General features: G+C 36.7%; 3 protein-coding genes across 8 annotated transcripts in view; 1 reads left to right on the top strand and 2 right to left on the bottom strand.

Annotated features, from left to right (window-relative positions):
* Positions 1-19,463, bottom strand: part of LOC134754840 (uncharacterized) — a 193,962-nt gene that overhangs the window by 80,987 nt on the left and 93,512 nt on the right. The gene's annotated exons all lie outside the window — the stretch shown is intronic.
* Positions 1-19,463, top strand: part of LOC134754895 (CD82 antigen-like) — a 99,319-nt gene that overhangs the window by 37,298 nt on the left and 42,558 nt on the right. The window lies entirely within an intron of this gene.
* Positions 15,231-16,970, bottom strand: LOC134754122 (leucine-rich repeat-containing protein 74A-like). The gene has a single exon (XM_063690201.1). The coding sequence runs from the start codon at positions 16,895-16,897 to the stop codon at positions 15,245-15,247; it is 1,653 nt and encodes a 550-aa protein (XP_063546271.1). The 5' UTR covers positions 16,898-16,970; the 3' UTR covers positions 15,231-15,244.

Here is a 19,463-nt window from a genome sequence, read left to right as displayed (position 1 = left end):
GCGGTGCATGCCGTGCGACGTGCGCCGTGCCACCCCACGCTAAATCCATTTTCACGATTGCAGATCACACAGATTCGTGAGCAATTAACGTGAAACTAGAGTAATTAAACCAAACCAACTGCTATTGCTTTAGAGCTCAATTCACGGCTTGAATGAATTTCGTAAAAATCTGTACTGGATTATTTTCTCAAGTATTACGAATTGAATTAAGGTAGACGCCAGAGTGCTCGTCACTATCCCAGTATACATGTCATCTTTAAACCTACGTTATTAGCATGTCGACTCGACTCGACATTGTCGACCACTGGGACGTGTACCTTAGCTTTCTTACGAGTAGGACCTACCACTAACAATAAAGACTTTCTAATACACAGAGGACCAGTCTTTAGTGTGAGTAGAGTGTGTGACAGACTTAGGTATAGGGTACAGATAGATATGGCCAAGTCTATGGTTTCTATAGGAATCAACCGCGTCAGTATATTTGACATGTTATTGTCTGAAGTGACAGAAATCGCTGTAAATAGTGCTGTGATATGCGTCAATATTTTATATCGATATGACATCAGATGAAGGTATTGATGGATAATAAAGTAAAGACGCTAAACACGAAGAATTTCGTACATCGTACGCGCCTGCTCCTATCTCTATCGCACGTGCATAATTTATATTGTTGTCCCTCTCGTACAGTGTCATTGACTGCCGCCATCATAGGCGGGACAGCAATGTAATTACGCGCGTGCGAGAGAGATAGGAACAGGCGGGGGTATGTACGAATATACGAAATTCTTCGGAAAGGATACTAAATCTTAACTTTAACTTAGTTTTTTTTATAAAATTTAGTTTTAGTTACCTACTTGTGATAAATAACGTTAGAATTTTGTTTATTTCACGAGTAGTATTTATTTACATACTTTGATTGCGGCACCAAATGATCGCACAATGAGGTATTCTTGTCGTATTTTGTTGCACTCACAGGGTGGTTGCACGTTGCACCTTACGCCTCGAAACATCAGGCATTTTGTCTGTAGCAACTACTCTATAACTATAATGGGCGCGTCGCCCTTCAGTTTGCAGTCTCTTTGTTCCAATCATTTAGGATCTAATGAGATCCTGACGCCAAGACTCAAGGTCGTATCAAAACTAGTTGAAAACCATATCAAATCGTTATAACAGAATCAGTCCCCTAGTCTGTCATATCGATCGTATGCTATCTATTTAGTGGCGAGACACTAATTAACACTAAACAGTGATGTGGGTAAACCCACAATAAATCACTGGGAAGCTGGAGCAATGTGCATTTGGGGCTAACGGCAGCTTATGAGAGTGGTGAGTTATTCACATATTCATAACGGTTCCATCATTAATTACTTTGATATATAGGTACTTCGCTTATTCTTTAAAACTTCTTACTGTTGCTGCCTTAGTTTTAGCTAGCAGATGTAAATATTAGTTTCTCGCACTTAAATTTTAAAGCAGAGTGGAAAATTTTCACGAAGGAACCAAGTTGCATGTTTTGTGTATAGGGTACGTACTATGTAGTTTGAGGATCTAGTCTAGACCATCCGGCATGCTTTGCATATTGTCACAGGGTTTGTTATCTTGTACGAGTATCCTACGACTTTACACCACGATAACGAATGAACGTAGCATACGGATCGGGGTCAACGACCCGGTTTTGTAGTCAACTTATACTGAATAACCACCCCGGTCACCCGCCGGCCGGCCGGCTAGTGGTCAGGAGTCCAGGACGTTATCCGCGTAAGCTGAAGACGCGGGTTCGATTCCCGCCTCAGCCACCGGTGGACTTGGTCACTTTATTTAGTGTATGATATTTATTTCAGTTTATAATTTATATATAATAGTGTGACTATCTAAAAAACACAAATTAAATTATTTCATAAAATAATTTACGTGTATGCAAATTTTCAGCGTCATCGGAAACCGGGAAGTGGGTCAAATTTAACTTGCAAGATCTGATCCGTACAGACAAACATAGATAGATAGCTACATAGATACATACATACAATGCAAGTTAAGTAAAAGCTTATATTGATTACCTATACATTATCTATACATACTATACCTATATATTGATTTAAACTATTGGGGAAACCAAACACACTATAGCGGAAAGGGTCAAGGAGCATATCGCGGCTGACCACATATACGTAAGTTTTATACGCAATTAAGTCCCGTGTTAGTTTAAAGTTGCATTACCTTTTGTACCGCTCGGTGATATTGTCCCTCTAACATGTGCTGGATTTATTTCTACGGTCGAGGGGGCTTTTACCTAAGAGAAAGTGCTACATGAAGTGGAAAAATAGTCTTCAAAGTCCCTTCTAAAGGACCTAAGGCTTTGAAAAGCTGTGAGGGTCAATGAAAATTATTTTGTGACCTCTGCTAGTATAATAATGTAGTTTTTGACCCGCGTATTCTTATCGGCGCAAACGCGTACTCTTATCCAATGAGTTGTAAGATTACGCATTATTATTCACAATGACGGGACTTAATCGCGTAAAATAAGTTTTAAATTTACCTCCGACGTTTCGAGGACGGCGTTGTCCCCGTGGTTTCGGAGAAGGGGATCGAATATTGTGAGTGTTGTGTGTCGAACCGGTGACATCCCTAGTGCGCAAAACGTTCAAGTTAATAAATAAGACCAAGTGCGGGTAGTTCGAAAAACTCGCGCGCCTAGAAGATGTTGATGTCAACTTTAGCCAGTCTTCTCCGAGACCACGGGGACAACGCCGTCCTTGAAACGTCGGAGGTAAATTTAAAACTTATTTTACGCGATAGTCCCGTCGTTGTGAATAATAATGAGTAAAAATCGTGAAGATTATTACGCAATTCCCATTTTTGTTAATTGTTATTATTATTATTAGAAAACTTAATTAATCTTAGTTTTGCTACTTTTTATGTCACTTTATGGAAGATTATTAAATTATACATGGAATAATGGCAAATTAGATTATCTACTTATCATTATTTATTTTTTGAATTTTTTGAATTTTACGTGCGTACTCCTACTCGTACTCAAAGAGAAGGCAGAGGACCGCGAAACATGGAAATTGCTCCACCGACAAGAGACTTACTCTTAAGTATATGATGATGACTCCTAGACCAGCTTACTCTATGCATACTATAAGATATGCATCCCCAATCCCATCGCATCTCCTACATTTAAGCGGCCGCTATTAATTGAATCTCAAAAGTGGTTAAGTTTTTTTTCGTTATAGTCACTGTATAGTCTGTATCTTTTGCATTAATGATGCGTAAGCATTATTTTAGATCTGTGGGCACGGTACAGTGTTGCGAGAGTACAAGCGACAGTGGTTGAAAATTCACATTTAGCCGTTTTAGCGAATTTATTATACTTTATTTGTGCAAGCTCGAAGATTTCGTTTCCATGAACCGTATCTAACTAGTATTGATTTATGACACGTTCGCATGAGAAGTGATTTAATTTCCTAATGTTACGTAAAAATATCGGGATATTATTTTGAGTAGATATTTTAGTAGTTTGATAAGTACATGCATGCAAACACTCGAGTTATCTATTTAATAAAACAGCAACGCAGTTTTATCACGAGTTAACAACCGAAAAATTGATTACAGGCTTCACGGATCTATATATAACACGATAATTGCTTGTCAAAGTTTCATAATCTACGAGTACGAGGGATAGTGGATATTAAGTACTCCCTCATTATATTTCTGGTATTCAAGGGCTTTTATTGGAAAACGTATTGATAGGAGTCGCGAAAGATTAATTGATTGTACAAGATTAGTATTATTATTCGTGCCTCGAATATGTCAGCTAATGCAGATAGCGCTGTACGGTTTCATACACTATGCTGTAACGAGGCTGTAACTCTTGATTGCGTTGCGAAAGTTGACGTTTAATAAATAATTCACTATACTACTACAAAAAAGCACGCCGTACGGCCTCATCTACTGCAGCTGTCAAACTGGAGGATGATTTTTCTTTGGGCTATCATCTTGTACAGTCAAGATGCATCTTTGGTACAGCAGATTACAGCTGGTATGTTGTGCTTAAATTTGATAAATGTTTACATATTATATTATTAACCTTATACTACTTCATTAGGTACTTATTAAGATCACATCTTGCCTAGTTATAATTTCCAGTTGGAATAAATAAAAAAGCGTCCCTTTTTATTCGAAATTTCACAAGAGTATTCCTAGCGATAATAGTAGATTGTTAACCAAGGGATGAAAGGCACTTATTTTTGCCAAAATATTTTAGTACCATTAGTTTATTTTACTAATACATAAGGGATGGAATGGAAAGATTTGCAAGGTTCTGGTAGGCTTCCGTAGCTCAATTGCTTACAATCTGGGCGTTGCTCTTATAAAAGAGCAACGCCCGGATTGCGGAGGTTGCGGGTTCAAGTCCTGCCGAAAGTCCGAGCTGAAACTTTACATAGGTACATATTATGTGTTTGTATTTATGTAAGTCGGGTGACGATGCAATATCATGGTATTACCATCGAGCTGATCTGATGATGGACACAGGAGGTGGCAATACGAACTCTGTGATAAAATAATGTAACCTAATTGTGTTTGGATTTGTTAGCATTGTTTCGATGAGTATTAGTTGCCAGTTGAAAAAAAAGTATAGTCAGCGATAAAAGCTTGCATCAAAAATGAAATTTTTGACAAAAATCTTGTCGTTTCAAACAAATTCGAAGTAGCACGAGAAACTTGGGATATAAAAATAGAAGTGATCCGTATGTGTCTCGTAAACAGTGGTGCCATTCCCAGGGGCACTGGGGGTATGTGGAGGGGTGGGTGTGGGGGTCGGGGGTCGGCGACTGCCGGATCCGCGCCACCACTCGTGCATACCCGAGTACACATTCGCACCTTGCGGACATGATTTATGTTCGAAAAGATTCCGATCGGAGTTTTGGATTTAACAAGGTTAGAATAATGTAAGTACCTAACGGAAAGTTTTGTTATAACCAAACGACGCTTATTTTGTTAACTAAAAAGGTTAAGTAAACATGCTAGGTACAAAAATGTTATGAATTATGAAGAGGTAAGTTCTTAATGTAATATATATTTTATTCACAATTTTACACAGGTCAAAAATACAGAAATACAATGTCAAAAATTATACAAATATTAATAAATACCTAAAATGTTCTTAATTATTAGTTTAGTGTACTCGTACAGAAACAGGCTGTGTTGCCTCGGACGGCGATTGTGAGCGAGAGGTGATCAGATAGAGCTCAGATCGCAAAATCTGCGGTTAAGCGGTTAGGGAAGATCTGGAGGAACAGAGGAATCAGCAATTCAGCAAAGCAATCTAAACCAAGCTAATGCACACCCTGGTCTTCTCTATATTCCTGTATGGTTCGGAAACCTGGAGTCTGAAAGCGTGTTCTCGGAGTAGAATTGACGCATTTGATATGTGGCGTTGGCGCAAGATGTTGGGTATTCCTTCCTATACAACCATTTTTAACCGACTTCAAGAAAAGGAGGAGGTTCTCAATTCAGTTGTTTTTTTTTATGTTTGTTACTCCATAACTCCGTCATTTCTGGACCGATTTTGAAAATTCTTTTTTTCATTGTAAGTATATATATACAGATCAGTCCCGTTTTTGTCAAAACGCAGTTCTGATGATGGGATCCATGAGGAATCGAGGGAACTCCTCAAATGTTAAAGGCATACATATCGTGATTTTAGGATTTTTAACAACAAATCAAGCATTTACATTTAAAAAAGTGACATTTGATGAAGTGGAACTGCTGATGATAATCAGAACGGAACTCTTTCATGACGCATAGTTCACGTTTGGCGATTTGTCCTCTTCGTTATGTTTCTTAAGCAAGTTAGGTTTTTAAGACACATTTTTGTCAAGCTCGAGTTCTGATGATGGGATCCATAAGGAGCCGAGGGAACTCCTTAAATGTGAAAGGCATACATATAGTGATTTTTGTATTTTCATCAACAAATCCAGCATTTACATAAAAAAGTGACATTTGATGAAGTGGAACTGCTGATGATGATCAGAATGGAACTCTTCAACGACACATAGTTCACGTTTGGCGATTTATTGTCCTCGTTATGGACCCAGACCCAAACTTGGACCTGAACTTTTTTTTGAACTGCGATCCTCACAGAACCGAACTGCTATCAGAAAAGTGGGTTAGGTTAGGTTAGAACTGTGACCCTTACAGAAACGTAATGCTACTAGAAAAGTGGGTGGTTTTACCTCCTTTTAGTTAGGCAAAAGATGCTGTCTTTTTCATTTCATTGTCTGGAGTGCATCATCAACAATAAGTAACCTTTCAACGGCATCCCCCATTGAAGTCGGTTTTTTTTTCTTAAAAATTATTAGCCGCAATTACTACATGTTTCGACACTCAAATATTCTGGTAACATTTTTGTTACGCCGTATGTTGGTTGACACGAGTAAATAAAATGGGGACGAGTCGACACAGTCGTATTTAGTTACTATGTTACATCGCAGTGTCGTAACATTGTTACCAGATTGTAACCACTTGCAGCACAAATCATTCATTCATTCACTTACTTGCTGTCGCCGCTGTTAAAATAATTTCAATAAAATATGATATAAAATCCAGTTGACGTGAAACTAAATATTAACGTATTACAATGGAAAGGCCACGCCATTGCTGTTGATAAGATAATGTCAAGTACTTTATTTTTAGGTTTATATATTGTCATATTTTGTTAATTACTGGATGCAAAAGAATTGCAAAAAGAAATACATCGTGTTATTTTATCAAAGATTATATATTTGCCAACGCGCCTCCAAAATAATTAAAATTTAACGATTGTAAACAAACATTTAATGAATTTTATTAACATATTTTTAATATTCCAGTCCTCAGAATCCTGTGCAATAGTAAAGGAACAAATATTAATGATAAACATAAGCTTTTGTGGCATGAATAAGCCACTGAATTATGAAAACAAATGATTCGACACAATTGTTTCCGTAAAGTGTGGACACATTGACTACGCATAATTATTAATTACTAAAAGGCATTTTGGTCACATTGTGTGTACACTGTTACCGCACATAAAAACCAAACCTGTCACTGTCACGTTGTGTCGTAACAGTTGCGACACTTTTCTAATTGTAACTACTTTCAATAATCTGCGACTGAAAATGGTTGTATGGCTTGAACGGCGCACCGCATAATGCGCCAATCCTGACGGAATTGAAAATCTAGTGCCGTTTATCAGGCATTTGCCTGCAGCGGATCCTTAGCTACTTTGGACACGTGGCCAGACGGGAGCCAGATAACCTTGAAAGGCGCATTATGGTTGGCATGGTGGATGGAGGACGGGGCAGTGGACATCCGCCAACCCGTAGACACTGTAACGCTTTCGTTAGGGATCTACACAGGCGCCTATTATCAGACAGGCGGAAAATCGTGCAGAATGGAGAGCCTTGGTGCACAAAATAACGACCTCGTGTGGTCGCGCGCGACCCTCAGTTATGAGGAACCGAGGAAGAAGAAGATTTTGAGTGGAATTATGTCAAATCGAGTGTCGTGTAGAGAATTATTTAAGCAATTAGGTTTACCCACTGTCCGCGCTGTATATTATGGAATTCTGTAAGCTTGTGCGGCGATATCCTGGTTTATATCCGCTGAGAACCAATTTTAATAGTGATGGGATGGGCTAAATAAAATATTTGCTCATGAGTCATGACGTTCAGGCTCCTGTTGGTGAAACAGCAATGTTCCTGAGATGCCATAGGCATGTTGCGGCAAACATTTACAACGCCTTATACCGACCAAAATCTTTTTTTCCCTAGTCTAAAGAAATATCTTATTGAGCTGTGTCCGTATAGCCTTAACGAGTACTTTGTAAAATTTAATGTAAGATAAAATGAATCGCATGCTAGTTTATTATTGTAAATATTTTATTTTTATTTATGCTACACCGATCTGGTAAAATTGTATTGAGACAAAACAACACGTTATAAAAATGTACCATTCTATGTGTGCATACTATTTATGGCAAATAAATAAATGAAATGAAATGAAATGAAATGAAATGAAATCTGCCTCTTTAGTTTTACATTATAGAGACACATCTCTATTTACAAAAAGTTCGCCCCGAACAGTGAAAACTCAATTTGCAGAAAAATTACTACTATTATACATGTAAGTAAATATATTACTAAAATGTCGTGTTCGTCGCTAACCGAATTTACTTAATAGTGTAATGTTTAAAGCGGTTCGGTAGGTACGTAGGTACGCTATTATTTGGATCCTGAAAATTGTTTGGAGTATATAATAGTACTGTCAATTATTTTTATAACACGCACTTCTATTTCTCGTGACCTTCTATCTACTTCTCGAGACCTTTGTAATGAGCCTACACTCGATATGTTTGTGTTCTCCCATTGAGGAGTTCCTTTGGTTACCTTTCGACTGCATCGTCAGATCAGCTCCATGTTAGCCTTAGTTCTATTGATTAGTAAGTAAGTAAGTAAGTAATTTATTTATTGTAAACTGTGTAGGTACATAAAGGTGTTCATTATATCAAAAGGTATCAACAGTTGCTCGTTTCGAGCATACAATTTATAGCCTTAAAAATAATTAACAACTATATACATGTAACATCTGGTCTTAGCATCTAATACAAATCACTTGCTGTTTCCATCGCTTCGAAAAATTCCTTTAAACTATAATATACATTGTCTGTAAAAACCTTTTTAACTGGTACTTAAATTTGTTATCATTTAAAATTTTAATATAGGTAGGGCATTAAATACACGTATGGAAGTATAGAAGGCGCTTTTGCAGTACAACGTGTTATTTGCCTTTGGATATATTAGGTTATACTTGTACTTTTCTCTTAGATTGTCTCTTAATGAAGACTTTTTAGCGAAATATTCAAAATTATTCTTAACGAAAAGACAGAGTTCAAGTACATAAATACCCGTAAGAGTGAGTATCCGGTTGTCTTTAAATACATTTCGAAGTGATTCCTCGGTATTCATACGGTATATAGTACGTACGCATCTCTTTTGTAAAAGAAAAGGACTTTGCACATCTACAGAATTTCCCCAAAAAATAATTCCGTAGGTCAGCAGGGGAAAAACATTGCCATAGTAAGAGTTTCTAACTATGATTTCGGAGCAAGTGCCCGATAAAATTGACAAAGCATAACATTGGCTAGAAATTAAATTATTAATTCGTGCAATATGCTCTTTCCAGTTAAGGAAAGTATCAATAGTAACACCCAGGAAACGTATATTACTAACTTCTTCTAATGTCGTTCCCCCTTCTGTAATATTTAATTGTATGAGAGTTGTTTTATAATTCCTAAACTGGATATATTTAGTTTTATCTAAGTCGACTTTAAGATTTAGTGAGTGAAGCCAATTTATTACTTTTTTAAGTGTTGAGTTAATATTTTGTTCCATATGAGGTATGTTGTGTATATCCCCTGAAAATAGTATAGTGGCATCATCCGCGAACAACACGCACAACTCGTCAACAATTTTAGGAAACTCGTTAACATACACTAAAAACAAAAGAGGCCCCAGCACACTACCCTGAGGTACTCCTAAATTAGTAGTTTCAAAAGCCGAAAGAGTACTAACTATAGTTTTGAGTTCTTTGCAATAATTGATGACCATTGCAGCTTGTTGTCTGTTATTTTAAATAGGATTCAAATAATTTAAGTACATGACCTCGCACTCCAATGTTGTCTAATTGCTTCAAAAGTATATCATGTACTATGCAGTCAAAAGCTTTAGACATGTCTAACAGCAAAGATATACAAGGTTGCTTATCATTGATTCTATCCCATATGCCCTTAAACTATAGGTATTTTTAAAATTGCCAGAGAAGTAGATTTCTGTTTTTGAAAACCATATTGGCATGGATTCAAAATTTTTATAGAACTCAAATAATTATCTAGTCTTGTATAAGTTACTTTTTCAAAAATTTTAGAGAAGCTAGACAACAGGGCTATATAGGTCTATAATTATTTATGTTATCCATAGCACCTTTTTTATGTATTGGTTTTATAAGTGCTACTTTTAGGGAATTTGGAAATATACCTGTACTTAGCATAAGATTAATAATATACACAAGAGGATATACTATGTAGTCAATACAAGATTTAATTAGTCGATTTATTTTTATTTTTTAAGGATCGTACTATTTTCCTTATTTCATGCGCATCAACGGGCACTACAAACATACTATTACATACCTTATCAGTCATTAATTTGTAGTCCTGAACACTGGACATGGAATGGGATTGCTGACTAGTGAAAAATCTATTAAAAGTCTTAGCTATTCGCTGTGGTTCATTAATAGTTTTACATTCATAGGTTAATTTCTCTATTGAAGGAGTAATGGTATTTGTGGAAGAGGTATGCTGTTTTATAAGCCCCCACATAGCTTTAGTTTTATTATTATTATTAGTAGTATTATTATTCAAGCTCCTTCATTTATTATTTCGGAGCAAGTTGCCTGTAAGTGGGGATCAATAAAAAATGTGCCCTTTTTGTAAGTTAATACTAGTATGTAAATTGTATCTTCTGTTGGTGATCCTAATAAACAAATAAACAAATTATCACACTTGACCGTAAGTACTTTCTCGCAAACTTAATAGTAGTATTCGCTTTTAGGCCTGCTAATTCCATAAACCCCCTGATCGATGCTGGTCTTGTTAGGACAAAAAAACATCTTAACAACACTTTTACCACTTTAAAAATATGTAACCGCGAAACAAATATCAAAAATTAAAAACTATTAGGTTCTTACACCAGGGTTTAAATTTGAATGTAAGATTTTAGAGTCGTTTTGACAATATAGTTAGATACTTTTGGCACGTAAATTGTATATGCCTAAGTAATCCTTTTATGATCAATGTTTAAAAACATAAATATATCATGATTCATGATATTTCGATAATAAGTGGACAGATTAATCGTATGATTAATAATAACCGTTTCACTGTTTTAAGTTGGTTTTAACTAAGTAAATAAATAACAAACTTGCAAATCCTACGTTATTTTACACTTTTAAAAATGGAATGTCTAAATATACGAACACTGCACTACTAATAGGTAATATTGGAATTAGCTCCTAAACAATACAGAAAATGTATTCATCGCTAGAAGCTTGATATTAGCTTAGCTACCTCTTACAAACTGGTGGCAAGCCAAATAGTTACAATACTGGTTCTTTCTTTCTTATCAAACTACACCAGTTGTTGTGGGTTAGCATTCGATTTGACGGGGTGTAGACTCTTTTAAAATCTGGCTTGGCACCGACCTCAAACGTTTCAGTTGTATATAAATATATAAATCGGGATAATATTTTATTTTATCCTTTTTGAAGTTGGGTTTACTTTTTTTAAATTAATTTTATTTTCCCATTTTTAGTTTTAAATTTTTCTTATGAGTGCATCATTCTGTAAGACTCGTTCCTGTCTGACCAAACTATCATGTCACTAGAGTCTGTTCGGAAAGAGACGATTCATGGAATGTATTTGGCGGATTGGGCCCCATACAAACTAAACATTTTTGCGCTTCGGGTACGTATTAAGTTTCAATCTAAACCCATCATCAGAAAAAGATCTTAATAGAAATGTTCCTTCAGAACTTATTTGCTTAACAAACATAATGAAGAGGGCAAATCGCCAAAAGTGAAATATGCCTTGTTAAAAAGTCCTGTTCTGGTCATTATCAGCAGTTCCACTTCATCAAATCGCTATGTATATGCCTTTAAGATTTGAGTCGTGCCCTACATTCCTCACGGATCCCATCATCGGAACTAGGTTTTGACAAAAACGACCCAACTTGGCACTACCTAACATTCAAACAAAAATAGTTATTTGTGCAGCAAGAGAGGAAAGTTGGTTTTTCTTGCGAGTGTTTATTTTGAGTCCCGAGAAAGCGAAAGATTCTAAGGTAGAATCTTGAGCGTAGCGAGGGACTCAAAAACACGAGATGTAAAATAACTTTGCTCTCGTGTTGCACACATAATTTTTCACCTCAGTAGTGAGAACATATTAAAGGTTAAAATGTATTTGGAATTACACAGAATAATACAGAAACAAAAAAAATAAAATTAAAGTGTGAAGTGCCAGTTCATGGCCTTCACTAAATTAAAAAGGTACTTTGTTGAAAGTGCGACTTTCCTCACTCCAGGGAGTGAAACAATGTAGCTTTTTAATTTAGTGAAGGCCTTGTACTTTTTAACATTTTTTTTATGGTATGGTACGGTACGGTCCGGTCCGATCCGGTACGGTACGGTCCGGTCCGGTACGGTACGGTCCGGTCCGGTACGGTACGGTACGGTCCGGTCCGGTCCGATCCGGTCCGGTCCCGTATCGTACATATTATAATACTTTTTTTTTCTGTTTATTCTGTGTAATTCGAAATACATTTTAACCTTTAATATGTTCTCACTACTGAGGTGAAAAATTATGTGTGCAACACGAGAGCAAAGTTATTTTACATCTCGTGTTTTTGAGTCCCTCGCTACGCTCAAGATTCTACCTTAGAATCACTCGCTTCGCTCGTGATTCAATTATAGAATCTTTCGCTTTCTCGGGACTCAAAATAAACACTCGCAAGAAAAACCAACTTTCCTCTCTTGTTGCACAAATAACTATTTTTAATACAGTTGCTCAAAAAGTGTTACTTTTCGTGGCTGTTTAGCGTGCGGAAAGTTGGTTTTCGCGAACTAGTGCTTTTTCCTTTCCAATTTTTTTAAATTTTTACTTGTGTTAATATTAGTTTCCTTTAAACGTGGTAATCAACATAAAAACCTATTGTTAATGTAAGAATACGAAAAATATGCATATTTCATATTTTATTACTTACCTCTTCATCATTATAAGTATTATAACACGTTTATTTTTTAATGTTGAAAAACCGTTCTTAATAAGTTGTCTGAATGGAACGGAACGCCTGTCAAAGAAGAAGCGTATTTTATTAATGCAAGAATGTTTTAAGTTTCCAAAGGCAACATTCGATATTGTTTTTTATAAATATACGATACACATATAATCATAAATAACGATTAGAGTTTTGAATGATTCACGGTTAGTTTCACTAGACTTATATTGACCGGGATATAGACCGTGATTACCTTTTGTATTATTTGTGAGCTCCCGATATTTCGACGCAGTTACATGCATCATGTTCACGGTAAAAGGTAATCACGGTCTATATCCCGGTCAATATAAGTCTAGTGATAAATAACGATATTTAGGTAATAATAGTACAATGTTTTAATATTTACAATTGTTTCTGTCTTATAGAACATGCATTTGAAAAAAAAAACTTTCATTGAAGTGGGTTCAATAATAATAACAAAATCAATTCTAGTCGAATAAAAGCTAGAAAAACACTTCTTCATAATGTCAATGTCAATGTCAATGATGTCACAGAATTAATAATATAAAAGTTTCGAATTCCGTTCCTTACTTGTTGCTTTTCTTATTTTTTCGCAACTGTATTAAAAAAGTCGTTCGATACACGTGCGGAAATGTCATTCCTCACTCGCCCCGAGTCTTGCCACTCGCCTACGGTTCGTGGCAAGATATCTCGGTGCTCGTGAAGTGATACATACTTTCCGCACTAGCATCGAAATGTACTATTTCACCTCAGTAGTGAGAAAATATTAAAGGTTAAAATGTACTTCGAATTTGTAATAGACCCCGAAGTATGAAGTGGCCTTCACTAAATTAAAAAGCTACTTTGTTTCACTCGCAAAGTCGCACTTTCCTCACTCCCTGGAATGACAAAAGTCGCACTTTCCTGAGATGTCACGAGCTGCTGAGGTCAAAAATATTTTTTTCACAATTTTCAATTGTGGCTGAATGCCGATGGGTCTGTGCCTTCAATGCCTAAACTGCCAAAAAATTTCAAAATGGCGGATGAATGTTTGAAATGTGACCGTATTTAAGAATGCTTTCGCTTAAAATTTAATTTTTTTCTTCGCAAGTGTGATGAAAAACATTGTGTATAACTCCGGGGATAAGAATATTGTTACTCGAGTCTTTAATTCACTAATGCTGGCTGTCGTGAATATACAGACTCGTACAATATTTCACTTACCCCCCACGTTGCACTATTGTATGCATTGTATGTGTGTTTGTGACAAAACGATTCAGTTGATATTGGCTGCAGTTGGTTGCTGCGCTCTCATTATGGGAATTGTGTTATCTATTAAACGAATTAATTTTTGTACAAATCATCATCATCATGTCAGCCGATAGACGTCCACTACTGGACATAGGCCTCCCCCAAGGCTCGCCACTCCGACCGATCCTGTGCCGCTCGCAACCACCGAATTCCCGCGACCTTCACCAGGTCGTCGCTCCATGACATACTTTCCGCACTAGCATCGAAATGTACTATTCCAAATCGGTTCAGAAATGACGATGTTCTGAGGTAACATAGGTACTTATGAGTACACACCAACCACCAACAAGTGTGAATGCGACCGTTGGTAACGTTGAAAGTGAACGCAGCCGACGCGCAAGAATGAGGGTAGACAGAGCGCTGTCTACACAACTTTGACACCCACCCGCTATCTTCAGTCACCCGTGAACATGATGCAAGTAACTGCGTCGAAATATCGGGAGCTCACAAATAATACAAAAGGTAATCACGGTCTATATCCCGGTCAATATAAGTATAGGTACTTATGTATATACAAAATTTATTAAATAAATAAAAAACGGTCGGATTGATAGCCTCCTCCTTTTTTGAAGTCGGTTAAAAATGACGGACAGGGACACGCGATTATCAACGGTTTCGACAACCGTTTATAAATAATGCCTTAAAACTTCAGCCTAGGCTGAAGCCAGAATACCGACTACTTGATCTCCTAAGGCGCTGCAGGAGGTTCTATCTTCTCATACATTCTAATGCGAGACACAGGTATACAACCTATTTTGTGCAAAGTGTGTAGCTTGATACAAGTGGGAGTTCCTTTTAGTCATTTTAATAAAATTGTCTTCTGCTTAACAAAAAAAAAGAACATTTTAATGAATAAAGACACTTATAAACATAGTACTCAGCAAGACTTAAGTAAATAATTCTTAAAAATGAATAATAAAATGAAATCACTAACACGAAAAAATTACTTTCTCAATGGAATATAGGTAGCTATTAAAAATGTCTGGACCGAATCATCTGTCGATCACAGAACAAATAAGGTTAGCATTGAAGTACTGCTAAGGCACTGATATTTTCCATCATTTTCCTTTTTTCTTGCCTTTCTTTGCGACTGGCTCTGGTTCAGGCTCGGGGGGCGGTGTAGGCGGTGCCTTTCTGTCCGGCCACTTTCTTTTAATATAATCCGCTAGTGGCTTAAAGGCTATCGTCTTGGCACCTTTTTTCGTTGGCTCCCCCGGCCAAAGTTCCTGAACTGCGTTTAAGAGATCGTCGTCCAAAACTACTCCTAATTGCTTCAATTTGTAGTTCAAATCTTTTGGTTCGAGAAACATGATTTTTTCTTTAACAAACTGTAGAATCACGACAGCTATATCCACCTGACGTTTCTTATTTTTTTTCCCTATATATTCAATTCTATTCAATACGAGCTCTCTCGTATCCGGCCCAGTGGACTTAAAGCCACCTTGCACGTACCCGTGCGAAACAACGACATCTTTCCTTGTTGCTTGAATGGTTTTTAATACATCTACAAACAGTTTGTTGACATTAACACCCTCTAAATTAAGGGCTTGTATTTTGCTCTGTTGAAACTTATGGATAACTAGCTCAGCATCCGCTAGGGTAAGAGGATTATATGACAAATCGAAACACTTCATCTTCTTCGGCTTAGCAAACCAGGCTATTAACTTTGTTATAATCGGCGTGTCGCATAACTTGTTGTTATTAAGATCTACGTGGCGTAAGAGTTTGGATTGAAATACGTTTCTAATACTAGTTGCTATTTTTTGTCCACTTAGTGAGTTCCAGGATAAATTTAAGTACTCAAATTCCGGATTTTGCCCTAGAAGCTCAAGTACGCTACAGAGGCCGGACTGGAACGAATACAGATTGTTGTGAGATAAATTTATTGACGTAAGTTTGTTTTGCGTCTCTAGTGCTTCGGCCAAATGTAGACAACCTTTTCCGGAAATCGCATTATGTGACAAGTCTAGTTCATATATATCCGAAAGAAGCATTATGACGTGAGCGAGTTGCTCGAGTCCTTCGTCGCCGATTTGGCAGTGACTGACGTTTAGCACTCTCAGTGCCCTATTCGTTGTAAGACCTTCGCATATTCTGCGAATCCCACTAAATCCAATGCGGCACCCGCGTAAATTTAAGCTGGTAAGCGTAGAATTATTTCCCAGCATCTGGCCCAGATGAAAGCAGGCATCATCGTTTAGCCAGTTGTCAGTTAGATCAAAATGTGTGACAAAAGTATTCTTCTCCAAGGCCATGGCCATGGCGCGGACTCCGTTGGGATTGACCTCGTAGTAACTCAAATTAATATGTGTATGTACCAAGTTTCTGTGAAATATTCTCACAGGACATTGGTTTGTGGTCTTGCAAATTGCTAAGTAGTATTCTTGGCCATCGCTAGGGTATATTTTTTTTGGCGGGGGTTCGAGTAGTGCATTAATGACGCCAGGGTCGGGGATACTTGGGTAGTTGTAGTAGGGGTGACGGAGAACTGCGCTATCGGACTGTGAGACGTAGGCGGCACATATCTCGCCGCTACCAGGATCATACAGTCCTTGCTCATACTGTTTCTTCTTCAAGTTTTCTTCTTCAATTTTCATGATAAGCGAAGACCACTCGGACATGGGAGGTTCTTCGGAGCTCGAGTCTCTCCGAGCTTCGAATATTATCTCGGTTTCAGGTTGTTCTTCCTCGCCTGAACCGTCGTAAGACATCTTTTCTTATGAAATAAATGAACGAAAACACAAAACAAAATATCTTGTAGCCAAAATACTAACAAATTGTGTGAAAAAGTATGAAAAAGGAAAATGTATGCGTCACATTTGACATACACGTCATAGATGTCAAGCTCAAGCAATAGGGTATGGATGGTATAGAAAGGATGCCAATCTCTTATGGCAGAATTGTTGCAAAAGTGACCGCTTTCAGCTTTAAATAATAGTTCCTAATCTCTTCGGTGGCGCTAGTTAGGCTCTGGGACATGAACCATATAAGGCAACAAATAACCCGACCAAATTACGTAGGTTGTCTTTGGTAGTATTTCGGTGTATGATGGCGCCGCCTAATTACTGTTTTTTGATGGACACTTTTCATACATAGCAAATATAGATACAACTCCGTAATAGAAGGATACAGTCTAAGGAAAAAACGTGCCTCGAAAATCAAGAAAATTTGATTCTCGTTCAGAGGGCGCTACTAGTTTTGGCCTACAGTCGTATAGATGGCGTTGACGGTTTCGTTTGTTATTTAACAATTTTAACGCATATCAGTGAAAGAACATGGGTCAAAATAAAATAATTAATGCAAATAAAAAAAATCATTTATCTATATTTAAATACATTCTATCGTATTTTTATAAATCTTCATTTTTAGTTTTAAAGTGTGTCGACAGATGGCAGTGAATTTACTGGGGTTACAAAATTTACTATGACAGTAACGCTCTAGTATCAGTTACTCTATGATACATAGAGATTTGGCTCCTTTATATAGTCTCCATGCAATAGGGCCTAGCCGGGGGGCGACACATAGAAATGTAGTTAACATTAGTAAAGATGGAGGCGATTTCTATTAATTGGATCGACTACCTACTTTTGCGTAAAGTTGACTTACTATTATGCAAACTACGTCACCAGATTTCACTATAAAATTGATACAATTTAAAGGCATGAATACAACATTAAGAAGGTTGCATATCAAAGAATATGATCGCGTACGTCAACACGTTTCTTTATTCATAATGTTGTTACCTGGCAACGGTTATTTACTGTCAGAAACAGGGGGGCGAAACTTAAAAGGGGGGTACCTTATACATGGAAGCCAGCGCCGTCTGCATCAACTTTCCAACAAAATTTCCTCACCTGATGGTTCCATATAGATCAACTAGATGGTGTCACCGCGGAAAAACATGTTTACTCCTTTATCTGTGGTGGCTTAAGAAACTCGCATCCAGGCCATAATTGTTAAAAATAAATAAAAAACTGCATTTTTAACACAAATTCCGTTTCAAGTATAACACGATTAATTTTTTTTGTTATTAATGGACCTCACATTTTTTAAATAGTTTTAATATAATTTAATTTATATGAACATAATATAATCGTTTTTATTAACAAAAAGTAACTAAATAGTTTCATTTCACCAAGTGCCCTACGTGAAACGAAACATTAAAAAAAGTCATAGTAACCGTCAAACTATAAAAGTCAAAACAGAAAATTTAAATTTTTTGAATTTTAATTAATAATTTAAGTATAATCACTATAAATTGTTGAAAATGAGTGCGCCTGGGAGAAAGAAACGATTTTGCCTCTTCGACTTTGCGAAATAAAACAATATTACTCCGAAACGCGTCAATGCTTCGTGGCTCGTGCTAACTAGTTACATTATTTGCGTCCCAGTTTTAATAGTGGATTTTTATTATTTCGAACTAATTTACTATAAGTGCTACCCGTAGAAAATATCTTTTGGTTTGTTATGCATGCAAGTAATGAAAAATAAACGACATTTTTACACATCGTGTTTTTACTCTTGCGACTAAAATATTGTTTCGTGATACCATTTATAAAAGACTGGTATAGTAAATCGTCACTGAATGTGAATAGGTATTACATATTGGCGCCTTTTTCCTTGACCGTGTACAGTGCACTACAATGAGGTGTATTCATTTTTCACGTGATTGCAATAAGGTGAAATAATGGAAACCTCATTGTAGTTCACTGTAAACGGTCAAGAAAAAAAGGCGCCATAGTTTTTATTAGTATGCATGTGTGCCACGCACACATACGTAAAGGTTAGTTGATCCAGTATCCGCTTGGGGCGTTTGTGTAGACGTTTTTTGACATTTACTCGCGAGTTGGCTCTCTTTTACTATACATATACTATTTATATTCTTTGGTTAGAAAAAATTAATATCGTAAACAGAAATATGATTGATACAAACTTATTATTTCTCTATTAATTTTAAAGTGCATAGCAGAGCAAAGTAAAATCGGAGCAAGCAAGCAAGCAGCATAAAACACGAGTAAAATTCAAATAGGGTAATTAGAATCCCAATAGTTTCAATGTTACAAAACCTGGAGGTTTAAAATTTTATCGGTGCTCAAGGTAATGCCGGAAGGCCTAGATATCCTCGAAGGTAAGAAGAAAATACTATCCTTGGCGCTCATTGCAACCAGCGATGAAAAGGCTAGCTATGATAAAAACCTTTAGGCTTATTTTAATTTTGTTTACGACATATTTGTCCGATGACATATTTGTCCGATTTGATTCCGCTAAGTAAGACGA

Source organism: Cydia strobilella, chromosome Z (assembly GCF_947568885.1).
Source record: "Cydia strobilella chromosome Z, ilCydStro3.1, whole genome shotgun sequence".
NCBI lineage: Eukaryota > Metazoa > Arthropoda > Insecta > Lepidoptera > Tortricidae > Cydia > Cydia strobilella.
The sequence above is the reverse complement of the archived record's forward strand: the minus strand, read 5'-3'. Positions and strand labels throughout refer to the sequence as shown.